Source organism: Syngnathus acus, chromosome 16 (assembly GCF_901709675.1).
Source record: "Syngnathus acus chromosome 16, fSynAcu1.2, whole genome shotgun sequence".
Taxonomy (NCBI): domain Eukaryota; kingdom Metazoa; phylum Chordata; class Actinopteri; order Syngnathiformes; family Syngnathidae; genus Syngnathus; species Syngnathus acus.
In genome coordinates, this window is record NC_051101.1 from 5601824 (window position 1) to 5618751 (window position 16928).

The window sequence follows — 16928 nt, forward strand, 5'->3', positions numbered from 1 at the left end:
AACTCCACACAGGAAGGCCAGAGCCTAACCCTGCATCTTAAAACTGTGAGGCGGGTATGTTAACCAGTGCCCTACCATGCCATGCCACCTATCACTATTATTATTATTAGTAGTAGTAGTAGTAGTAGCAGTAGTAGTAGTAGTGGTGGTAGTAGTAGTAGTAGTGGTAGTAGTAGTATTTCATTTACAGGGGGCTACCAACAATTATGATCACGCGTGTGAAGATTATGTATCTGTGCACGCTTGCCCTTCTCTCTTCTCAACAGGAGCTCGCCAGCGTGGAGCTGGTGCAACAGGCAGGGCTGACATCCACAGACTGAAAGGACAAAGGCGCCTTCCTTGGCCCCTTTTCAATATGTCACAGTGGGAACAGCATAATCAAGCCCATGTCACTACCAGCTGCTCCATCAGGACCACATTAAAATAAACAACATGCTAGGTAGGATCTGGGATAATAATAGGGGAGACAAGTGGCTTCAGAAGAAAGCAATAGACCTCTCGTGTCTGCTGCCAAAGTGCACGAGAACTGCTTGAGCCAGTAAGTGAGTCTGGAAAGGTTATGATGAACTCTTTGTGGAGTGAGAGTACTTGGACGCATTCAAGAAAATAAAAATAAAAAGTCCAAGAGCATGGCTGTTAGTAAAAACAGGCACTTTACACTTTTCACACTCACACATGCCTTTGGAGGAAACAGTGTTCTAACCAGTAGGTTGAATATAAGGGTCACTGTACTAACTCTAACACACTAAGCACCATGAATACAAGCACTTTGGTGGTATGGCTCAGGTGGTAGAGTGACTGTTATTTGTTATAATAATATGTGCTAAACAATAAACTAAACTAAACTAAACTAAACTGTCTCTAACCTAAGGGTTGAGGGTCGGATCAGGAGCCCTTGTGACCATGACAAGTGTCCTTGAGCAAGGTACTGAACCCCCAGGTCTCCCGAATGCCAAATCAACAGAAGGTGAACAAGGAGACGATCTATGAAGGTGGAAAAGTGCTCTGCAAGTAAAAGCCCATTTAATAATTTTTCCCTAAATCTCTGTAGTCCTCTAAAAAAATGTTTAGGTTTAAGGATTCATCTCTGACAACGAACCAGTGCTACCTCCACTGGGAAGACAGTTCTTCCATTTTTTGTAAGGTCAGTAATACATCTCATGTCATGCCAATATGTCATGTTACTCTCTCTATACATTTTCAATATGACCGAAAAGGAATAACTAATCCGCAATAATGCAGGGGGCTTCCCCACCATGTTCCATATACTATAATGAATTACATTAAATGTAGGGTGTGTAATGAGTATATGACTCGCTATTCATTCAGTTTGAAGTGTCCTCTCACTAGCTACGAATTCTTCTCATCTCCAGTACCTGTGAATTACACAAAATGATGCATTCACCATTTATTTTATCAGTCCACTGTAGTCGCCAGTAATCCCATTATAACATGTCTTTTAGTACAATAGCCAGATATGTTCTGAATAAAGGCAGCCTTTCTTTGCCTTGTCAAAGGTAGGCTGTCTTTCAAATTACTTCTTCAGAAGTTAAAAGGCCTTCTGCCTAATCAGTCTATTATACCAGGCTAATAGATGACCAGTAATTGCAACTAATAACTTATTACTCATCTGCACAAATATTCTAATGGCTTGTATTTAGAAGCCAATTTTTTTCAATGGACAAAGTGGAAAAGGGGGTAGACGATTCTATTCACTCGGAGGGTAGACTGCAACACAAAGAAATACTCCCACAAAAGAAGCTTGGAAAGCAACCTGTAGAATGTTTTTTCTTCTCTTTGCTGGATTAATATCTAACCGTATTCACAAGGATGTGAAATCTCAGTCTTCATCGAGAAAGATGCTGCAGGCTTTGGCTTTGTTTGGTCCTGGGACCCCTTTCTGAGAGTGAGACAGCTCACAGAATGACACTTAATGTCCTTCTGACAGCCTGCAAGGGCCCAGACACAGATCACAGTCGAGGCCACAAAGTTGGACACATCGATTTTGATTTTCAGCTGCAACACCAACATATTGTCATGACAAGTTAGTCGGGTATAAAATGCACATTTAAGTATTTTGTTATGTTTTTTTCATCCAATGTTGTTGCATTGAGCTTCATTATCCCATGATGATTCTAAAATCTAAACTGTGTAAGAATCCAAATATTTCCTGTCGTTACAGATCAGACCAGCACAATGGTCAGAATTTTTTGGGGGGATATTTCTCTACAAAATTCAATAAAAATCTAACGTTTGTGGTCATGCTTTGCTATCTCACTCAGGTTGCGGCCAGGACTCATCTTCTGCTGAAGCCATTTAGTTGTTGATTAACTTCTGCCTTATGGGATGTCGTCCTGCTTGCTTTTTTTTTTTGCATGATTTTTTTCAAACTTCAGTTGTCAGACAGATGGTAAGATTTCTTTTTTTCATCTATATGGCGAAACGTACAGCAACCTGAAGTCAGGAAGCAGCAAAAGCCACGATATCCTTTTTTCCAGAATTCACAGCAAGGGATGAGGTTTTGATAGTGATGTGCTCCGTCTTGCTTTGCTCCACGGCTGTGTAGCATTTCTTTCAAACAACTCAACTTGGGTTCGATCTGTGCACACGAGTGCCACTGTAGAACATCCTGGTTCTCAACTTTGTAGCAATATTATTTTCTATGGTGTTCTCCAATAGTTTCCTTTCTTGTTTAATGTTGTACCTGATTGTAAATTCGCTGACAGAGATGTTATTGTGTAGGATTTTTCTTTGCCTCATTGAGCATCCTGAGCTGTGCTTTTGCAGTCATTTTTGCAAGATGGCTACTCCTAAAGAGACTAGCTAGTGCAAGTGAAGGAAATAACTCCAAGAATAGACTAACGTGAACAGTGTGACTTGCTGATCCAGAGAGAGTTGGTAGGGAAAGATAATAATCTGATAATCCACAGTTTTATTGTTCAAATTTGAGTCAAAAGCACAAAAGAAATTGTACTCTATAATCTGGTAATCTGTTGTGCAGTTAACATTTGACTCTATATTCTTCTGTAGCCCAAAACCTGTGCACCATTTATTTGAAGTTGCAGGTTTACCGCATATCATAGTGCACAGTGCAACAATATGCTTTGAACTAAATCGACTCTTGGGAGGATACATCATTAACAAATATGTTTATTGACCAGAGTGCATTGAAGACTCAATGGACAGAATACAAAAGGGGTAGTTAAAGGGGCAGGACTCACAAAAACCCACTGGGAGTATACAGCCCCTGCTGATCAATGACCTCATCAAGAGTCAGTCTCGCTTTAGAAGGCGGCAAGACCAAAGCGCAATGGGGCCTTTGCAGCCCCACAGATAACAAACCAACACCAGACACCCAATAAAGAGACTTCCACTTCATTTAAAAGCAATTAATATTCTTGGCTGGCTGGCATGATCGCTTTGGTGTGGCAGGTCTGTACACGCCCCCTGCACTGTAATGGAGTTGACTGGTTAACTTTTGAGTCTGTGGCCAATGTTGGCTGCCTGGGTGAGAGCGCCGATGCGCAGTGGGACGCAGTGTTTAGATCATAGTGAATGGGCCTGTCTCACAGCCCACTGCACCCCAAAAGAACCTCCTCTTCTCCATCTTTCTCAATGCATGTCTTGTTCTTTCTGTCTCCCTCTTTCTGGGTATCCGTCCTCTTATTCTTCTCCACGTTTTCTCCCAGCGTCTATCGTGGCTTTTGTTTCCTTTTTTTCTTTTTTCTCCTGCCTTTCTTGAGTTTTGTTTTTTTAACTTCTCATCTTCAGTCAATATCAATCAGTCTTCAATAAGAGCAAGGGTTTAAATAGTCGGCCTTTGTAGTGTTTGGTAATGATTGTCACCTCAAGATTAAAAAATAGGTTGCGTTTGTAAGCACATTCACTCTGCCAAACATCAACGAGGCTACTAAGAGATATGACTAGATGGATGATCTTATATCGATTTATATGTTTCAGTAATAAAAAGTCTACACACCCCTGCTCACTATTTTATTTTCACCTTTTACATCAACCATTATGTTAACAAAATCAATTGAAACACAAACTGGAAATATTTTATTGAAATAAAATCTGATGCCTTTTCTTATCACTGACCATTCATAAATAGTAGAAAGTGTAAAGATGTTGATTAATTTTGATAAATGATCAATTTTAAGATGTTACAGCAGAATTTCTTGGCATCAGTCGGGTGTTGTCAGAAAGGCACAAACTAATTTTCAAGGCATTGGAACAACATAGAATGCAGTGAAGATAATCAGCATCATGTAGACAAAATTACTGAAAAGTTCCAATCCTAAACTGACACAACAGACTAGGCTAAAAAAATTAATGGTTAAATGGGTTGATTTTTATTTGATTATTAGCTTGATCATGGGCGGCTGGATGGATGGATGGATGGATGGATGGATGGATGGATGGATGGATGGATGGATGGATGGATGGATGGATGGATGGATGGATGGATGGATGGATGGATGAGACTGGAGAGACTGATAAATGGGAAAAAGACGTGGCAACTTGTTTGTGCAATTACAATCGAGAGTGCGGTGAGCAGTGTGTGTGACACCTATTAGGTCAGTCTGCGAACAGAAAGCTAGCATCGTATGAATTAAAAGCAAGGAATAGCCTACTTAATACATTCAAAAAATAAAGACTCCTATTGATATACATTGAGGAACTACTGAATAGTGTTCCCCATAGAAAAAAGCCCTCATCATTCTAAAAGCTTCTTTAACTTGCAATAAATGTCACGTTAAGTGGTTTATTAACCTTAGGAGTCTAAGTGAAATGAGGCATATGATTTAGACAGCTGTTATATTTTCTATCATGGAGTAGCAAAATAATAAAATGATTACGTGTCTGTTGTGTTTTTTTTATGAATATACCTTTATGTGTCTATTTAAACAAGGTAACCTGTATACAAACGTGAATAATTGTTAGTCCTTCTGGATAGTTAAGAGAGGATGGCCGTCAGAGACCTTGTTCAGCAAGCTGAATGATAATGGCAAGTGCATTAGCAGTCACTCGCTTTGTTTAGTAGGCTGAAGGTAATAGAAAAATCAATAGACCACAGCATGTATAACTTTTACAATTGACACAGCTCAATGATAAAAATCTTGGCAGAGGAATGTGTTTATTCAGCTCAAGTATTAATAGAAATCTTCGCAGCAACCTAACATATGCAGAATAATGAATCTAAATGTCTCAGAAAGAGACATTCTTTCGAAATGTCAACAAGTTGACAAGCTAAATGTTTTTTTCATTAAGGTTCAATAATAGCTTGTAGCTGCCCGTGGGTCTCAATACAATCCAACTTCTCGAATGCCAATTAGTCAATGGCAGCTACTAGACCTCCCACTTTCACAGTCCTGGAGCATAAAGACCAGACCATCTTCCATCAAATGGTGGAAAATTGGAAAATAACTTCTTTGCACGCGTACATGCATCAGCCACATTAGTACAAAGATACTACAATGCAACTGTATTGAGCTATTATTCTTGTGGTTGTACTTTACAGTGGTTTAGAATTGGATCATGTTGACAGGCTACATATGTTTAGCCACTCTAATAGTAGGAGAACAAAAGTAGTGGTAATTGTAGTTGTTGTTTCTGTTGCTGATGTTGTGTTACTGTCATATAGTTAATCCCCTCCTCCACAAAAAAAAACTCTGTTTAATGCCTATTCTTAAATTAGTAGTTTACCCAGCGTCGTGTCGGATTTTCTTTCCTAATTGTCCCCATTTTTATGGGCAATGACTCTGTGCTGAACATACACTAAGGTACAATACAGTACAATATGGCATATTACAGTACAGTACAGTACAGTATTCAGAGGTTGCCACACATTACAAAGGTTATTGTAAACATTGCAAACTGGCTGGCTGACTGTCATTTACACCTTAACTTCTCCAAAATTGTTCATATGTTTTCTCTGAAACAAATAAATCACAAATAGATTAAGAGTCATCTCATGAAGCTCAATTAAACATAATTTAAAGAAATAATTAATTGACAACCAAATTTGTCAACAATAATACCTGTTGGGGTTTTAGTCATATATATTATTGTTTTTAACAATCGTGTTTGCATCGTGTCTGTATTAGTCATTGTCTTTTGCTTTCCTGTCAAATTATTATAGTTTTTGTTGACTTATATTTGGCATGCTCCTTATGACAGAGGGACAACCAATGGAAATTAGCAGAAGTGGGGATCGTCCTCTGTCACTGAATTTTTCATCCCTATTTCAATCTCACCCAGTTGGTCCGAGTCAGCCAATCGCTGTCGAGAATAGACTTACCAGGATGTCACACCCAGGTGCCACACGTGACATGTTGCCAAATAAAAATAATAATAATACAATTAAAACAGAGGTGTATACATTTTGGTCCCACAGACCACAATGACATGTATTGTTTTTCTATCACCAATCACATCGATGTGCTTGTGTGTGTCTGTTGTTTTGATTTAAAAAGATGTAATTCATTTTTGGCTGTGTGCAGTGTTGTGCAGCGCCTGTGTGTGATGTCGAAATTATATTTTCAACACCGATTGACTCTCAGTGATGAGGGGCAGGCTAGCCCCATGTGGGTTAGAAACTCAGGGATGGACGGACAATGCCCACCTCAGGAAATTGGTCTTTTGACTATAACTGGGTGCAGTTACGCTCTATTTTGAAATGTTCATTAATGTCCCTAAACAACAAAAAAAGAGAAAGAAAGAAGACACTTGAGTCACAATGAAATGGATGAGCCTATGTTTCATGTTGAGCATATGAGCTTCTTCTTAGAATGACAGTATGGCCACTGTTTGGTTTTTCGATGTTCATGGGGAGTCTAATGTAGCCGCACTGTTAAAGTTGCTGATTTTAACAAATCAGTCTGCTAATGTTGAGATTTGAATTGTAGATGTTTGTAAGTTGGACATGAATGGACTCCTGAGCACTCAGACCTGACTGCTTTGTATGAGGGATCCGAACAATAGATATTATAGTTTTCACAAACCTGGGCAGATGAAAATTCATCCCTCATTATTCATGACATCAAACAGACAGGGCTGGGGCCCAGAGCGGCCTCATTTGCAGTTGAATGTGGGAAGGCTGCAGAGACAGTGGCCTGTTTAGCATGTGTATGTGTTGCAGAGGTGGTGGAGGGATGGAGGAGGAGTGAGTACCAGTGGGCCACAGCTGGTGTGTCACAGTCCCAACCTTCTACCTGCTGCTATCACAACTGACACACTGAGGCCAAATCGGGGACTTATCCCGCTGAAGTTGTGGTCCATCCATCAACTGCTTCTGCTCGCTTATCAATCTAAGCCTAACTTGTCATCTCGTTTTCTCCTTCCGCGGCCTGATTCCTGCTCCTGTGCTTAATAATCTTCCTTGCAAAAAAGAAAAAGAACTTTCAGGCCAACTAAAAAAAAAAAAAAAAAAGAATTCTCTGACCTTTTGAAGCAGAGCAGGCACAATTCCAAAGGCAGCAAATGTTAGTTGATGCACTGATTCAAATGCACAGCTGTCAATTTTCCTGTCTACTGATGTCCTTCTCTTTGCCTCCCTCCAGTTAGTTGTGCATGCATGTCAACTTCCATCACTTTGCCCTCATGGTGCCTTCTCTGTTTTTCCACATCCGCAAGTATTTCTTCCCCCCTGTGCAACTTTTGGAAACCAGCAGTGTGTTTACCCTACCTGGTTTACCTGCTCCAGGAGAACAGGCTGCCAGCAGCGGCAAAATCAGTCCTCGTTACTCTGTCAGGCACTTTTGATGTTGTGTGGATGTCATGTCGTTTGTTCCATATCTTTCAAGAATTGTCTGACCAGTTGTGCGTGATGACTCTACCTGTGTTTATGTCCAAAAATACCTGCAGCATAGCCAGTCACTCAGTATCATTGGCCTGGTGAAGAGATAGGCATCCACTGTCTCGATGTCAGAGATGCTTCATCACACAGTGGAATAGCCAGTTGTGGGCAGTGTGCAAACTTGAAATGCACTCTGAAGGTTTTTATTTTTTTGTACATTTACTTTAATCACTCTTGCCAATCACTACTCTTGGTTTTGTTTAGAACAATTTGTTCGTTTTGAAACTTAAAATTGCAAACATTTGGCCCAAGACCAAATTGAACATTACTGCTTTCATGTATAATTGCTGACAACATTTATCTACGAAAACAGCATATGTATGTTAAATGTTAGTGTAAGTGTCCGCAGGTATGGCATACCCAAAACAACATTGTCTGACCATGATAGTGAGTCTGTTGTTCAGGAAAAATGTACAGTGGTTAGCACATTTCATCATCAAGTAATGGTTGAAGAGACATTTTATTGTTAATTCCAAAACTAAATGTGGCAATACCAAAACTTTGTTTTCTGTCAAAACATGTGTCACTGCAGTCAGAATTAGCCGCCAAAAAAAAACCTGAAGCCAGTATTTATTTGAAGGATGACTGACATTACTGGAGATACGATTGCTACATCAAAGGATACAAATTTGTTCTCCAGTGCTGGAGATGGAAATTTTAAATTGTCATGTTCTGCCATATTTTAGGGGGAAAAAAAAAAGTTTCTTTCCACTGAGGCACCAAAAAAAAAAAATTCTCCCATACGGATTAAACCCTGGATCTCCTTCAGCCTTAAAGTACGTTATAGTTGAAATGCATTGGAGAAAAATAAATTCAAGCCAAGAAAAAATTGCTGACAACATATTCAACACATAAAACAACGTAAAATATTTATATTTAGGTTCCTGGTTTAGGTTCAGCTACAATGACAAAAAATCTTCATTCACTTCTCTGAAATGGGCAGTGCTAGCTGGTTGTGCTACCTGCTATGCAAGCATCGTGGTGTTTTTTGTTTTGTGTTTTGTTTTTTCCACATTTTGAATCATACTCAAGCTCAGGCAGCCAATGATGCCTGTGTCACACATCCTTTATCATAACATCATCTTCGTAACTCTGTATCCTTGTCAGACTCACATCACTTTACATTACATCATGCAGGCCTGCATGGTGAAGTCAGACAAGAGTCACAAAGAGCAATCACTGCATATAGCCGTAGCAGAGTCAAAAGATGCAGAGTGTTTTGCAAAAGCACCCGTATTGCCGGCATCTTTGATTGGTCAAGCAGAAAAATATTATTCATGTTAAACTCAAATATTACATTGATCTGATGTTTGCGTTTTAATTAGAGTTTAGGTTTCTGCTAGACCAAAATGTATAGAATTCCTCAACCTAAAATTATGTTTTGCTATTGTATTTAGGCCTAATGAATAGAGTGAAATGTGTACATCAGTCATTATTGATCGAATTTGGCTCAAATCTCCACAAGAATGGAATAAAACAATGAACTATTTTATGTTCCTAATCAGTTCTATCAAGACTTAAATTAAAAATAAATTACCCCCCGCCCCCATCCATCTGTTGTTTTGACTTGTCTCCTGCCATTATTACCATGGCAATGCTGGAACGACGACTACCTGTCTATTGCCTCGAAATTGAAGACAAATGGTTCCAGAATATACACCAAGGTCACACTTTTGTGGCATGTAGGAATGCTGTGCACCTGCATTGGCAAGTGCATTCACAGCATCATTGCAAGATGTTTTCTTTATTTGTGAGGGGAAACAAAGAAGGCTGATGGCTAATCATAAACAAGTGAAATGAAAGCAGCGCTAAACATTAAATGGCTTCACTTGCATCTTGTATTTTTATTATGTGAAAATGAAAGCACCAAATAAAATGCATAAAAATATAAAAGCGACAATGTCAGTCACTCTATTTGATCAATTAACCAACTGAATGATAGTAATAATTGGGTTGAGTAGTGTAGTAGTAGTAGTAGAGTAATGGTAGTAGGAGTATTGACCAATTAATATAATTTATTAACACTACGTATTATTATTATTATTATTATTAATATTATTATTGATTTAGGAAGGTTTAAACTGTCTAAAAATCATATTCACATTTGGGGGAATTTTATATGCATGGATGAGTTCAGTCATTATGAACTATTTTTGCAACTATACAAGGTCTTAATTGCTCATATGAAGTCGTATGATTGAAATACACAATTTTTTGTATGATTTATTTAAGAAAGACAGCCACATTTAAGACAAGGATATAATATTGTCCTCATTGACAAAATGAGGTATTAACACGCTTGTACAACACTGTAATGTGAAATATCATAGTTTACATAGATCTATACATTTTTTTTCTGAAATAATTCCATAAATAAAAACAGCTGTTTGCTTCTTTAAGAACAGCGTGCCTCGAGAAAGTGCAAATTTAAGTATGTGTATTCATTAGAGAGGTGCAAGGAGCTGGATATCGAATGAAGTAAAGGAAATAGGTTTAATTGTCATAATAATCACCAGGCAGCGGTTTGGTTGCAATTAAATGTTTTCCTTAAAGTGCAGTTGAGGTCGCTGTAAAGGAAATGTTATTGGGAATAGTAGGCCAATATGCCCGTTTTACCATTCACTTGTAAAAGAATTCTAACAAATTTGGCATTTTTCCAGTTTTGTTGAAATGCAGTGGCTCTTGTTTAAAAGCAGGCCTTTTTTGAAGCAAGATGTATTTAAAAAAAGACCCTCTTTTATCAAAAAAGATTACAAAAAAAGACAAGCTAAAGTCATGACATATTTAAAACAGTTTGTTGAATTTAGAAAGCCGAACACTGGAACAACCTTGACTGCATTTTGCATTTCAAAACACCAAGTTTCATTTGTAGAGTCTATGACATGACTTGATTATTTATGGTGTTGTATTATTACGAGAAACGTCCCTTTGACAATAAAAATATCAATAAATTGGAATCAAACTGGCTGTCAGTCCAAAGTGTGAAGGATTGGGATATAAATAAAATGTTGGAGGAGTGGAGGGCAGGATTCAAAGCCAGATTTACTAATGTTCATATTTTTTCTTTCATTGTCTTTTATTGTTGTTTTGAGTTGAGTCTCAGTCGTTATTCTTGCTGGATTCAGGCTCACTTTGGTCGTCAGTAAAGCAGACGTCCACGTCGCTGTCATTGTCGCTCTTCAGCTCGGCGTCGTCGAACAGGCCCGCCTTGTCTTCCAGCTTCTTGGCGCTCTGACCGGGATGTCTGGACTTGACGTGTCTCTCCAAATCTCTCCTCCGGACTAGAACTTTGCCACAGAAGTCGCACCTGTAGGGGGTGTTGCCCTCCGCATGGAGCCGAATATGCTTGTTCAGGTTGCTGGGGTCACCGAAGGGCCTGAAGCACACTTTGCACTTGAGCGGCTTGTAGCCGGTGTGAGTCCTCATATGGATTTTCAGGCCATATTTCCTGGAGTACAGTTTGCCACAGTACAGACATAAGTGTCCCTTTTTTGGTTTGCCGGAGTTGGAGTTGCTGGTGCTGCCTGCGGGCAAGGGGTCCAGTCTGGTCCGGTTCTTCTCATTGGCAATTTCAGACAGCTGTTGCGTGTGCATAGCTATCTCCCGATCAATGTTGGTGATTGTGCCCTGCATGTCTTGACTGAGAGAAGGTGCGCCAAAGTAGGGCATGGACTCTGGGTACTTGAGGAGATTGCTGAAGTGGAATTTAAGAGGGTAATATGGCGAACTGTACAGAAACTCTCCGTTGTAAACAGTGAAGGGCATCAGGGGGATATTACAGTCTCCACCGTAAGTCTTGACGCCGTCGAAGTTGGGCAGAGAGAACCTTTCGAAGTGGAGTCCCGGGTGCATATGCGGGTACCGGGAGGGGGACAGCCCGGCATGCACTCGGCTTTCAACGTGTTTGAAAGCCGACGTTTCCTCTATATGAGGGAGCAACGGGAAGCCTCTGATGGCGTTGGAACATGGCACCATACTTGGAGCGTCACCTATACCTGGGGCACACTTTGCTGCGGGATTCCCGCTTCCATTTAACGTCTCGCCAACCATGTTTCGCATCGGTTTCATGTTCCCGATGACTTTGCCGAAGGCACCCATCTTGGAGCTGGCATCCTCTCGATGCGCGTCAACCACTGGGACCTTCGCGACGCCTGTTGGCTTGAATGCGGAGCGGACACCCGGGTGGAAGCCCATAGAACTCAGCATCGAAGATGCTACGCCAAGGCCGAGCATGTGTCCTTGGTTCCGCGATGAAGTGACGCTCATGTCCAGGGCTCTGTCCTGCTCCTCTGAGCTACTCTTTTTCACCAGTCCGGCCTTGCCCAAGAAAGGCGAGGTCAGTGACCTCCTGCTGGAGTCGGAGATGGAGGAGATGCTCTGAGAGCTCCTGGGTGAGCAAGAGGTGTTGGGGATGTCTCCAGACTTTGGAGATCTGCTGAAGTTCTCCGTGCCTCTGGCTTGCTCGCTGTTCACGAACCCGCGCCCATTGCTCAGCGCGCAGTGGAAGTGCACATGGGCTTTGAGTGTGTTGGGGTATTTAAAGATTCTCCAGCAGTACCAACAGATGTAGCGCTCTTCACCTGCACAAAAGAACAAAAAAGACTAATAAACATCAATTGTGATGAAAATGGTAAAATAATAATCATAGTAATAGCAATAATAATAATAATAATAATAATAAAAACGTCTGGTGACGCTCGTGTCATTGATTGCAGTCATTACACATAAGACACTGGTAAATGTTTCCAAGTCTGAGAACCTGTGTGTATGCATCATTCCAAATGTCCAAATAATTGATTTGAAACAAATAAGAATTATGATTGTTTTATGAGCTATGATGAGTCAAATTATTAGTGTATTATGAGATATGATAATAATCTACGATAACACAATTTACAAATTTAATCTACATGACTACAGCAACATACTACTACTACTACTATTAGTAGTAATAATGATAATAATAATAATAATAATAATAATAATAATACACAATCAGCATATAAAAGGGATTAATTTATTCTTAATGTTTAGTGTGGTTGTTGCTCATTCAGAACTGAATTGCATCAAAAAAATCTAAAAGTTGTGTTATCTTATTTAGCTGAACTGGAAAGTTCAAAATAGTCAAAACAGCTCCCAATGTACTGCAGTGAAGTTTTACAATACATTCAAAATAATAAACATAATTATTGAATGTCACTCCCAATCTCCAGTACATGCCAGAACAAAAAAAATATAACGGGACTCAAGAAATAATTAATTTCATTAGTATAGCATTATTACTCTAATATATATTTCCCTTGAAAGGAATTTTTAACAAGTCAGATCCGATCGGGTTTTGGGTGATGCAAAGGGTGACAGCCAGGGCGAGTCATCTTTTTAATGACTCCCAGGCGAGTATTCAGAAGTTGATATAGATGTAATGATTTTGTAATCCTCACCCGGGCCATTGTTAACGGACCCCATCAAAAGAGCAAACGCCCAGCCCAATCTGGCGATGCATTGAAGGTTCTACTTTTCCTTTCTGGGCTCTTTCCCGTGGAAGTGACAGCAGCTGTGGCTTGAAATCGCAAGTCTGTAGAAACAATGACGCTGGCCCATCTGTTGACGCCTAATAATGGGAGCCAGCGTATGTCCACGAGCGAATACACGCGGTGTGCTGGGCCCGAGAATCAGGGCAATATACACCCCACATAAAAGTTAGCATTCATTAGCTCACAATACCTTAACGCACCCACCTAATTTACCGTGAAGCACTTGTTTTTTGAATTTATTTGCTTTTGAATAAATGAATATTAATGGCACCGTGACATTCGTTAACCCCCAACTGAATAACCAGCCTCTTCTTTTTTGAAGCTGCAGAGACATGGACAGTTTTTTTTGTTTTGTTTTTTGTATGTGATGAAGGTTTTCATTTTTTAATTTCCGAAATTCAAACACGGCAATCATGGTGTTATTTTTTTGTAATTGTACTCGCTTGCGGTGTTGATCGGATTTATTTGATCGGCTACAAAAATATATATAACCCATTGTCTGTTAATGCAATTTGTTTGCAGTGGGTTCTTGATAATCTTTTGATTTATTTTTGAACGGATTAACTCCAAATGAGCTGGTGTTTTGTTGAGATCACAGGGATTTAGAATAATCCCTTAATACAAAGCACCATACAAAAATGTGAATGCAAGAAAGAAGGTGCCTTTTAGTAGACAAATTGGCACGCATACATTTGAAATGCTAAACTATATATCGTTCCATTTCATTTTAGAATTGATTTTTACAGGAGGGTGCTCACATATTTGGTTTATTTAAAGGTTATTTATTTTTTCTAACAAGGGTATCTTGTTTTTTAATAAAGCGGTGGTTGTATAATTACAAAATTTGTCAAGTAAATGTAATGCAAATACGCAAATGTGATGGATTTCAAACGAAATAACTTCACCAAAATAGACATTTAAATCAATATTTTAAAAAGACTGCCTCGGGAAAATTACGATATTTAATTGATTACCATCCCAGATTAAAGCGCTGGAAAGATTGATATTGGCTGCCTTTAACAGTGCAGTGACGGGCCCTCTACTGTCGATAGACATTACTGAACTTTAATTTGCCCGATATTTTGACAATTGTGAGACGGATTTTCTTCTTCCTGTTATGAATTGTCCTTTATGTATACAATCCAAACTTGTGAGGAAATTTAAAACGAGTTTTGCCTACCTTTCTCGTCGTGCGTAGGGGTGGCCGTCGTGGGCATGTCGTACCATTGGGCCAAAGCGTTTGAATACCAAACACTGAGCTCTTCTCCTGCAGGAATTTCTCTCATCACGCGGTAAAATATCTTAGAATATTAGGAAAACAAACGGGAGTGTCAAAAGTTTTATGAAAAATAAATAAATAACGGAAGTGATAAAGAACACGTGGATTTAATATTTACCTGTCCACCAGGTAGGTCAGACACAGCCTCTAGATTTTGTTCTTGCGTGTTTCTGGCGGCTCGGATGTATCCGATCCAGTCTGACACGGGACAGCCGGACTCATCCAAACACTCTTCACGCACCAAACGGATCTGCTCAAAACAAGAAATTAGCCGATTACATTTAAATATCAATTAGCCTACATTTATCCCATGCGTTTTGTATACTTTTAAACTGATATCCATTTCGATTCCTCCCACTAAGTGTGAATATGGCAACCAAGAGGTGCTGCGCTCACGCATGACCAAAACACGGTTAATGCGTCTTTATCCGCTCCGCTGATAATTTACTAAAGTGAATGACATACAGGCCTAATTGAGTTGATATGGGGAACAAATTTGAGGAGTGTCAGAGCGTTTTTAAACTGTTCAAGGACATTAAAGATTCAAGCGTAACATTTGACACGGAGATTGCACCTGATGAACGCCCTCAGCCCGGGGCCACGCATTTAGATGCATCAATCACCACCACTGACAGCCTCAACAATAACTGGCTCAGCCTCTAGATGCATGTATAGTGGCAAATTGGTAACTATTGTTTCTCAATAAATAAGACTGACAATTTAACTTTTTTGTTCAAATATAATATAAAATAAAGTCCGAGAATGATTTCACAATTGGACCCCTCTAGAAAACGTATTTTTTAATCTTTTTTTTTTTTTTTTCATCCAAGCTCTGATGACATTTTGGCTGTGGCCATATTTCATTAAAATTAAGCAACTCATCGAGATAACAGGCCCGCCAGGCAGAGAAATGTGAGGCTGCTGAGGGCATGAAAGCCGCACACAGCAGGCCAGCTCGCCCATTAGAACGGTTAAGTAGACGCCCAGACTGACAAGTTGGCCACTGATTGGGCTCAATTATTTCCTGGCTGACAGGCCGAACCGATTAATAAGAGAAATCGATCTTGACAGTGTTCTTTTAAAAATTTCCAAATCCAGTTCTTTTATTTCAACAGTAAAATAAATCAAGTATTTGCAGATATTTCTCCTATAATTTAAAAATTGACTTGACAAACAAATCTAAAAGGTTATTATTTTCTTTCTGAAGGAATTCCGATGTGTAATATAGACTAATTTCTAAAAAAGAATGACCACGGGTTTCATGAGCGAGTCAAAGCTGCACGTGGATATTTTTTTTCAAAAGTTACAAATAAGATATATCGTACTATAAATGAAATTAAATGAAAAAGTTCATCCAGTTTTGAAGTTACCTTTTTCTTTGGCCCAACTTCTTTGCGGTCCGACAGGTACTTCCCCAATTTAAAGATGCCAGGGACCGGACCTATTCGGAGCCCGGCCGGGATTCCACAGTCTGAAACCACACTGACGGTGGTGGACGCCCGGGTGGCTTGCATGGCGTGGGGTGAGATCAGAACCATGAAGGCTGATGGAAGCCGATTGAGAGAGTGCAGGGAAGAAGGTTGAAGGAGGAAGAGGAGAGAAAGAGAACCGGCCAATATCCGCTCTCAAAGTGAAGGGGTGGCGTTACGCACCCCGCTTTTCTAGTGATGGGTGTAGGAAAGGTAACCCCCTCCGCCTCCAACCCTCTGACCACCCCCTCCCCAGCCCGGGATGCTAGTGTGGCTCAGATGGGAAGAGAGTGGTCCTGAGTTTGCGGGGCCGTGTGCGCGGGCGCGCGCGCGTGCGTGTGAGTGTGAGAGCGCCGGGCAAATCCAGCAGCTGTGAGGACAGTGCAACGCACCGGCCTGCATGGTCACATGGAGACTTTCCCTCGCCTCGCCGAATAATGAATTGCTCCAAACTGGTCAGGAGACACAAAGGGCCAGGCGACCTTCCCATCCCCAAAATCCAATTTGTCAAGGGCAGAGAAAAGAGGATGCATAATCAAAGGTCCAGAGCAACCATTAATCCTCAGCATGTGGTTTTGTCTTCCAGACAGTTCCGATATTTTAACTGACAAATCCACTGTATAATTTGACCATAAATCCTCATCCCTTCCCATTCTCTCCATTCAAGGCAGGTTTTAGGAATCAATGGCTACTTTAAATCTACTCTGCCAGCATTCTTTAGGCTTTTTATAAACTTCAAAGCGGGGTATTCTTCTCCTCCTTTGTGTCCTCATTTAGACAAAAGGATC

At 40.1% G+C, this 16928-nt stretch overlaps 1 protein-coding gene across 1 annotated transcript; it reads right to left on the reverse strand.

Annotated features, from left to right (window-relative positions):
• Positions 1 to 10061: 10061 nt before the first annotated feature.
• Positions 10062 to 16382, reverse strand: prdm13 (PR domain containing 13). Its single transcript, XM_037274697.1, has 4 exons — positions 16042 to 16382; positions 14790 to 14921; positions 14573 to 14693; positions 10062 to 12438 (listed from the first exon to the last, which is right to left on the reverse strand). The coding sequence occupies exons 1-4, from the start codon at positions 16207 to 16209 to the stop codon at positions 10958 to 10960; spliced, it is 1902 nt and encodes a 633-aa protein (XP_037130592.1). The 5' UTR covers positions 16210 to 16382; the 3' UTR covers positions 10062 to 10957.
• Between the last annotated feature and the right edge of the window lie 546 nt (positions 16383 to 16928).

What these genes read in the sequence shown, in the direction of transcription:
- prdm13 (XM_037274697.1), bottom strand. Translation starts at nt 16,209, where the DNA reads ATGGTTCTGATCTCACCCCACGCCATGCAAGCCACCCGGGCGTCCACC. An exon ending in AAGTTGGGCCAAAGAAAAAG is followed by an intron (nt 14,922 to 16,041) that starts GTAACTTCAAAA and finishes TGTTTTGAGCAG; the next exon opens with ATCCGTTTGGTGCGTGAAGA. An exon ending in CTGACCTACCTGGTGGACAG is followed by an intron (nt 14,694 to 14,789) that starts GTAAATATTAAA and finishes TAATATTCTAAG; the next exon opens with ATATTTTACCGCGTGATGAG.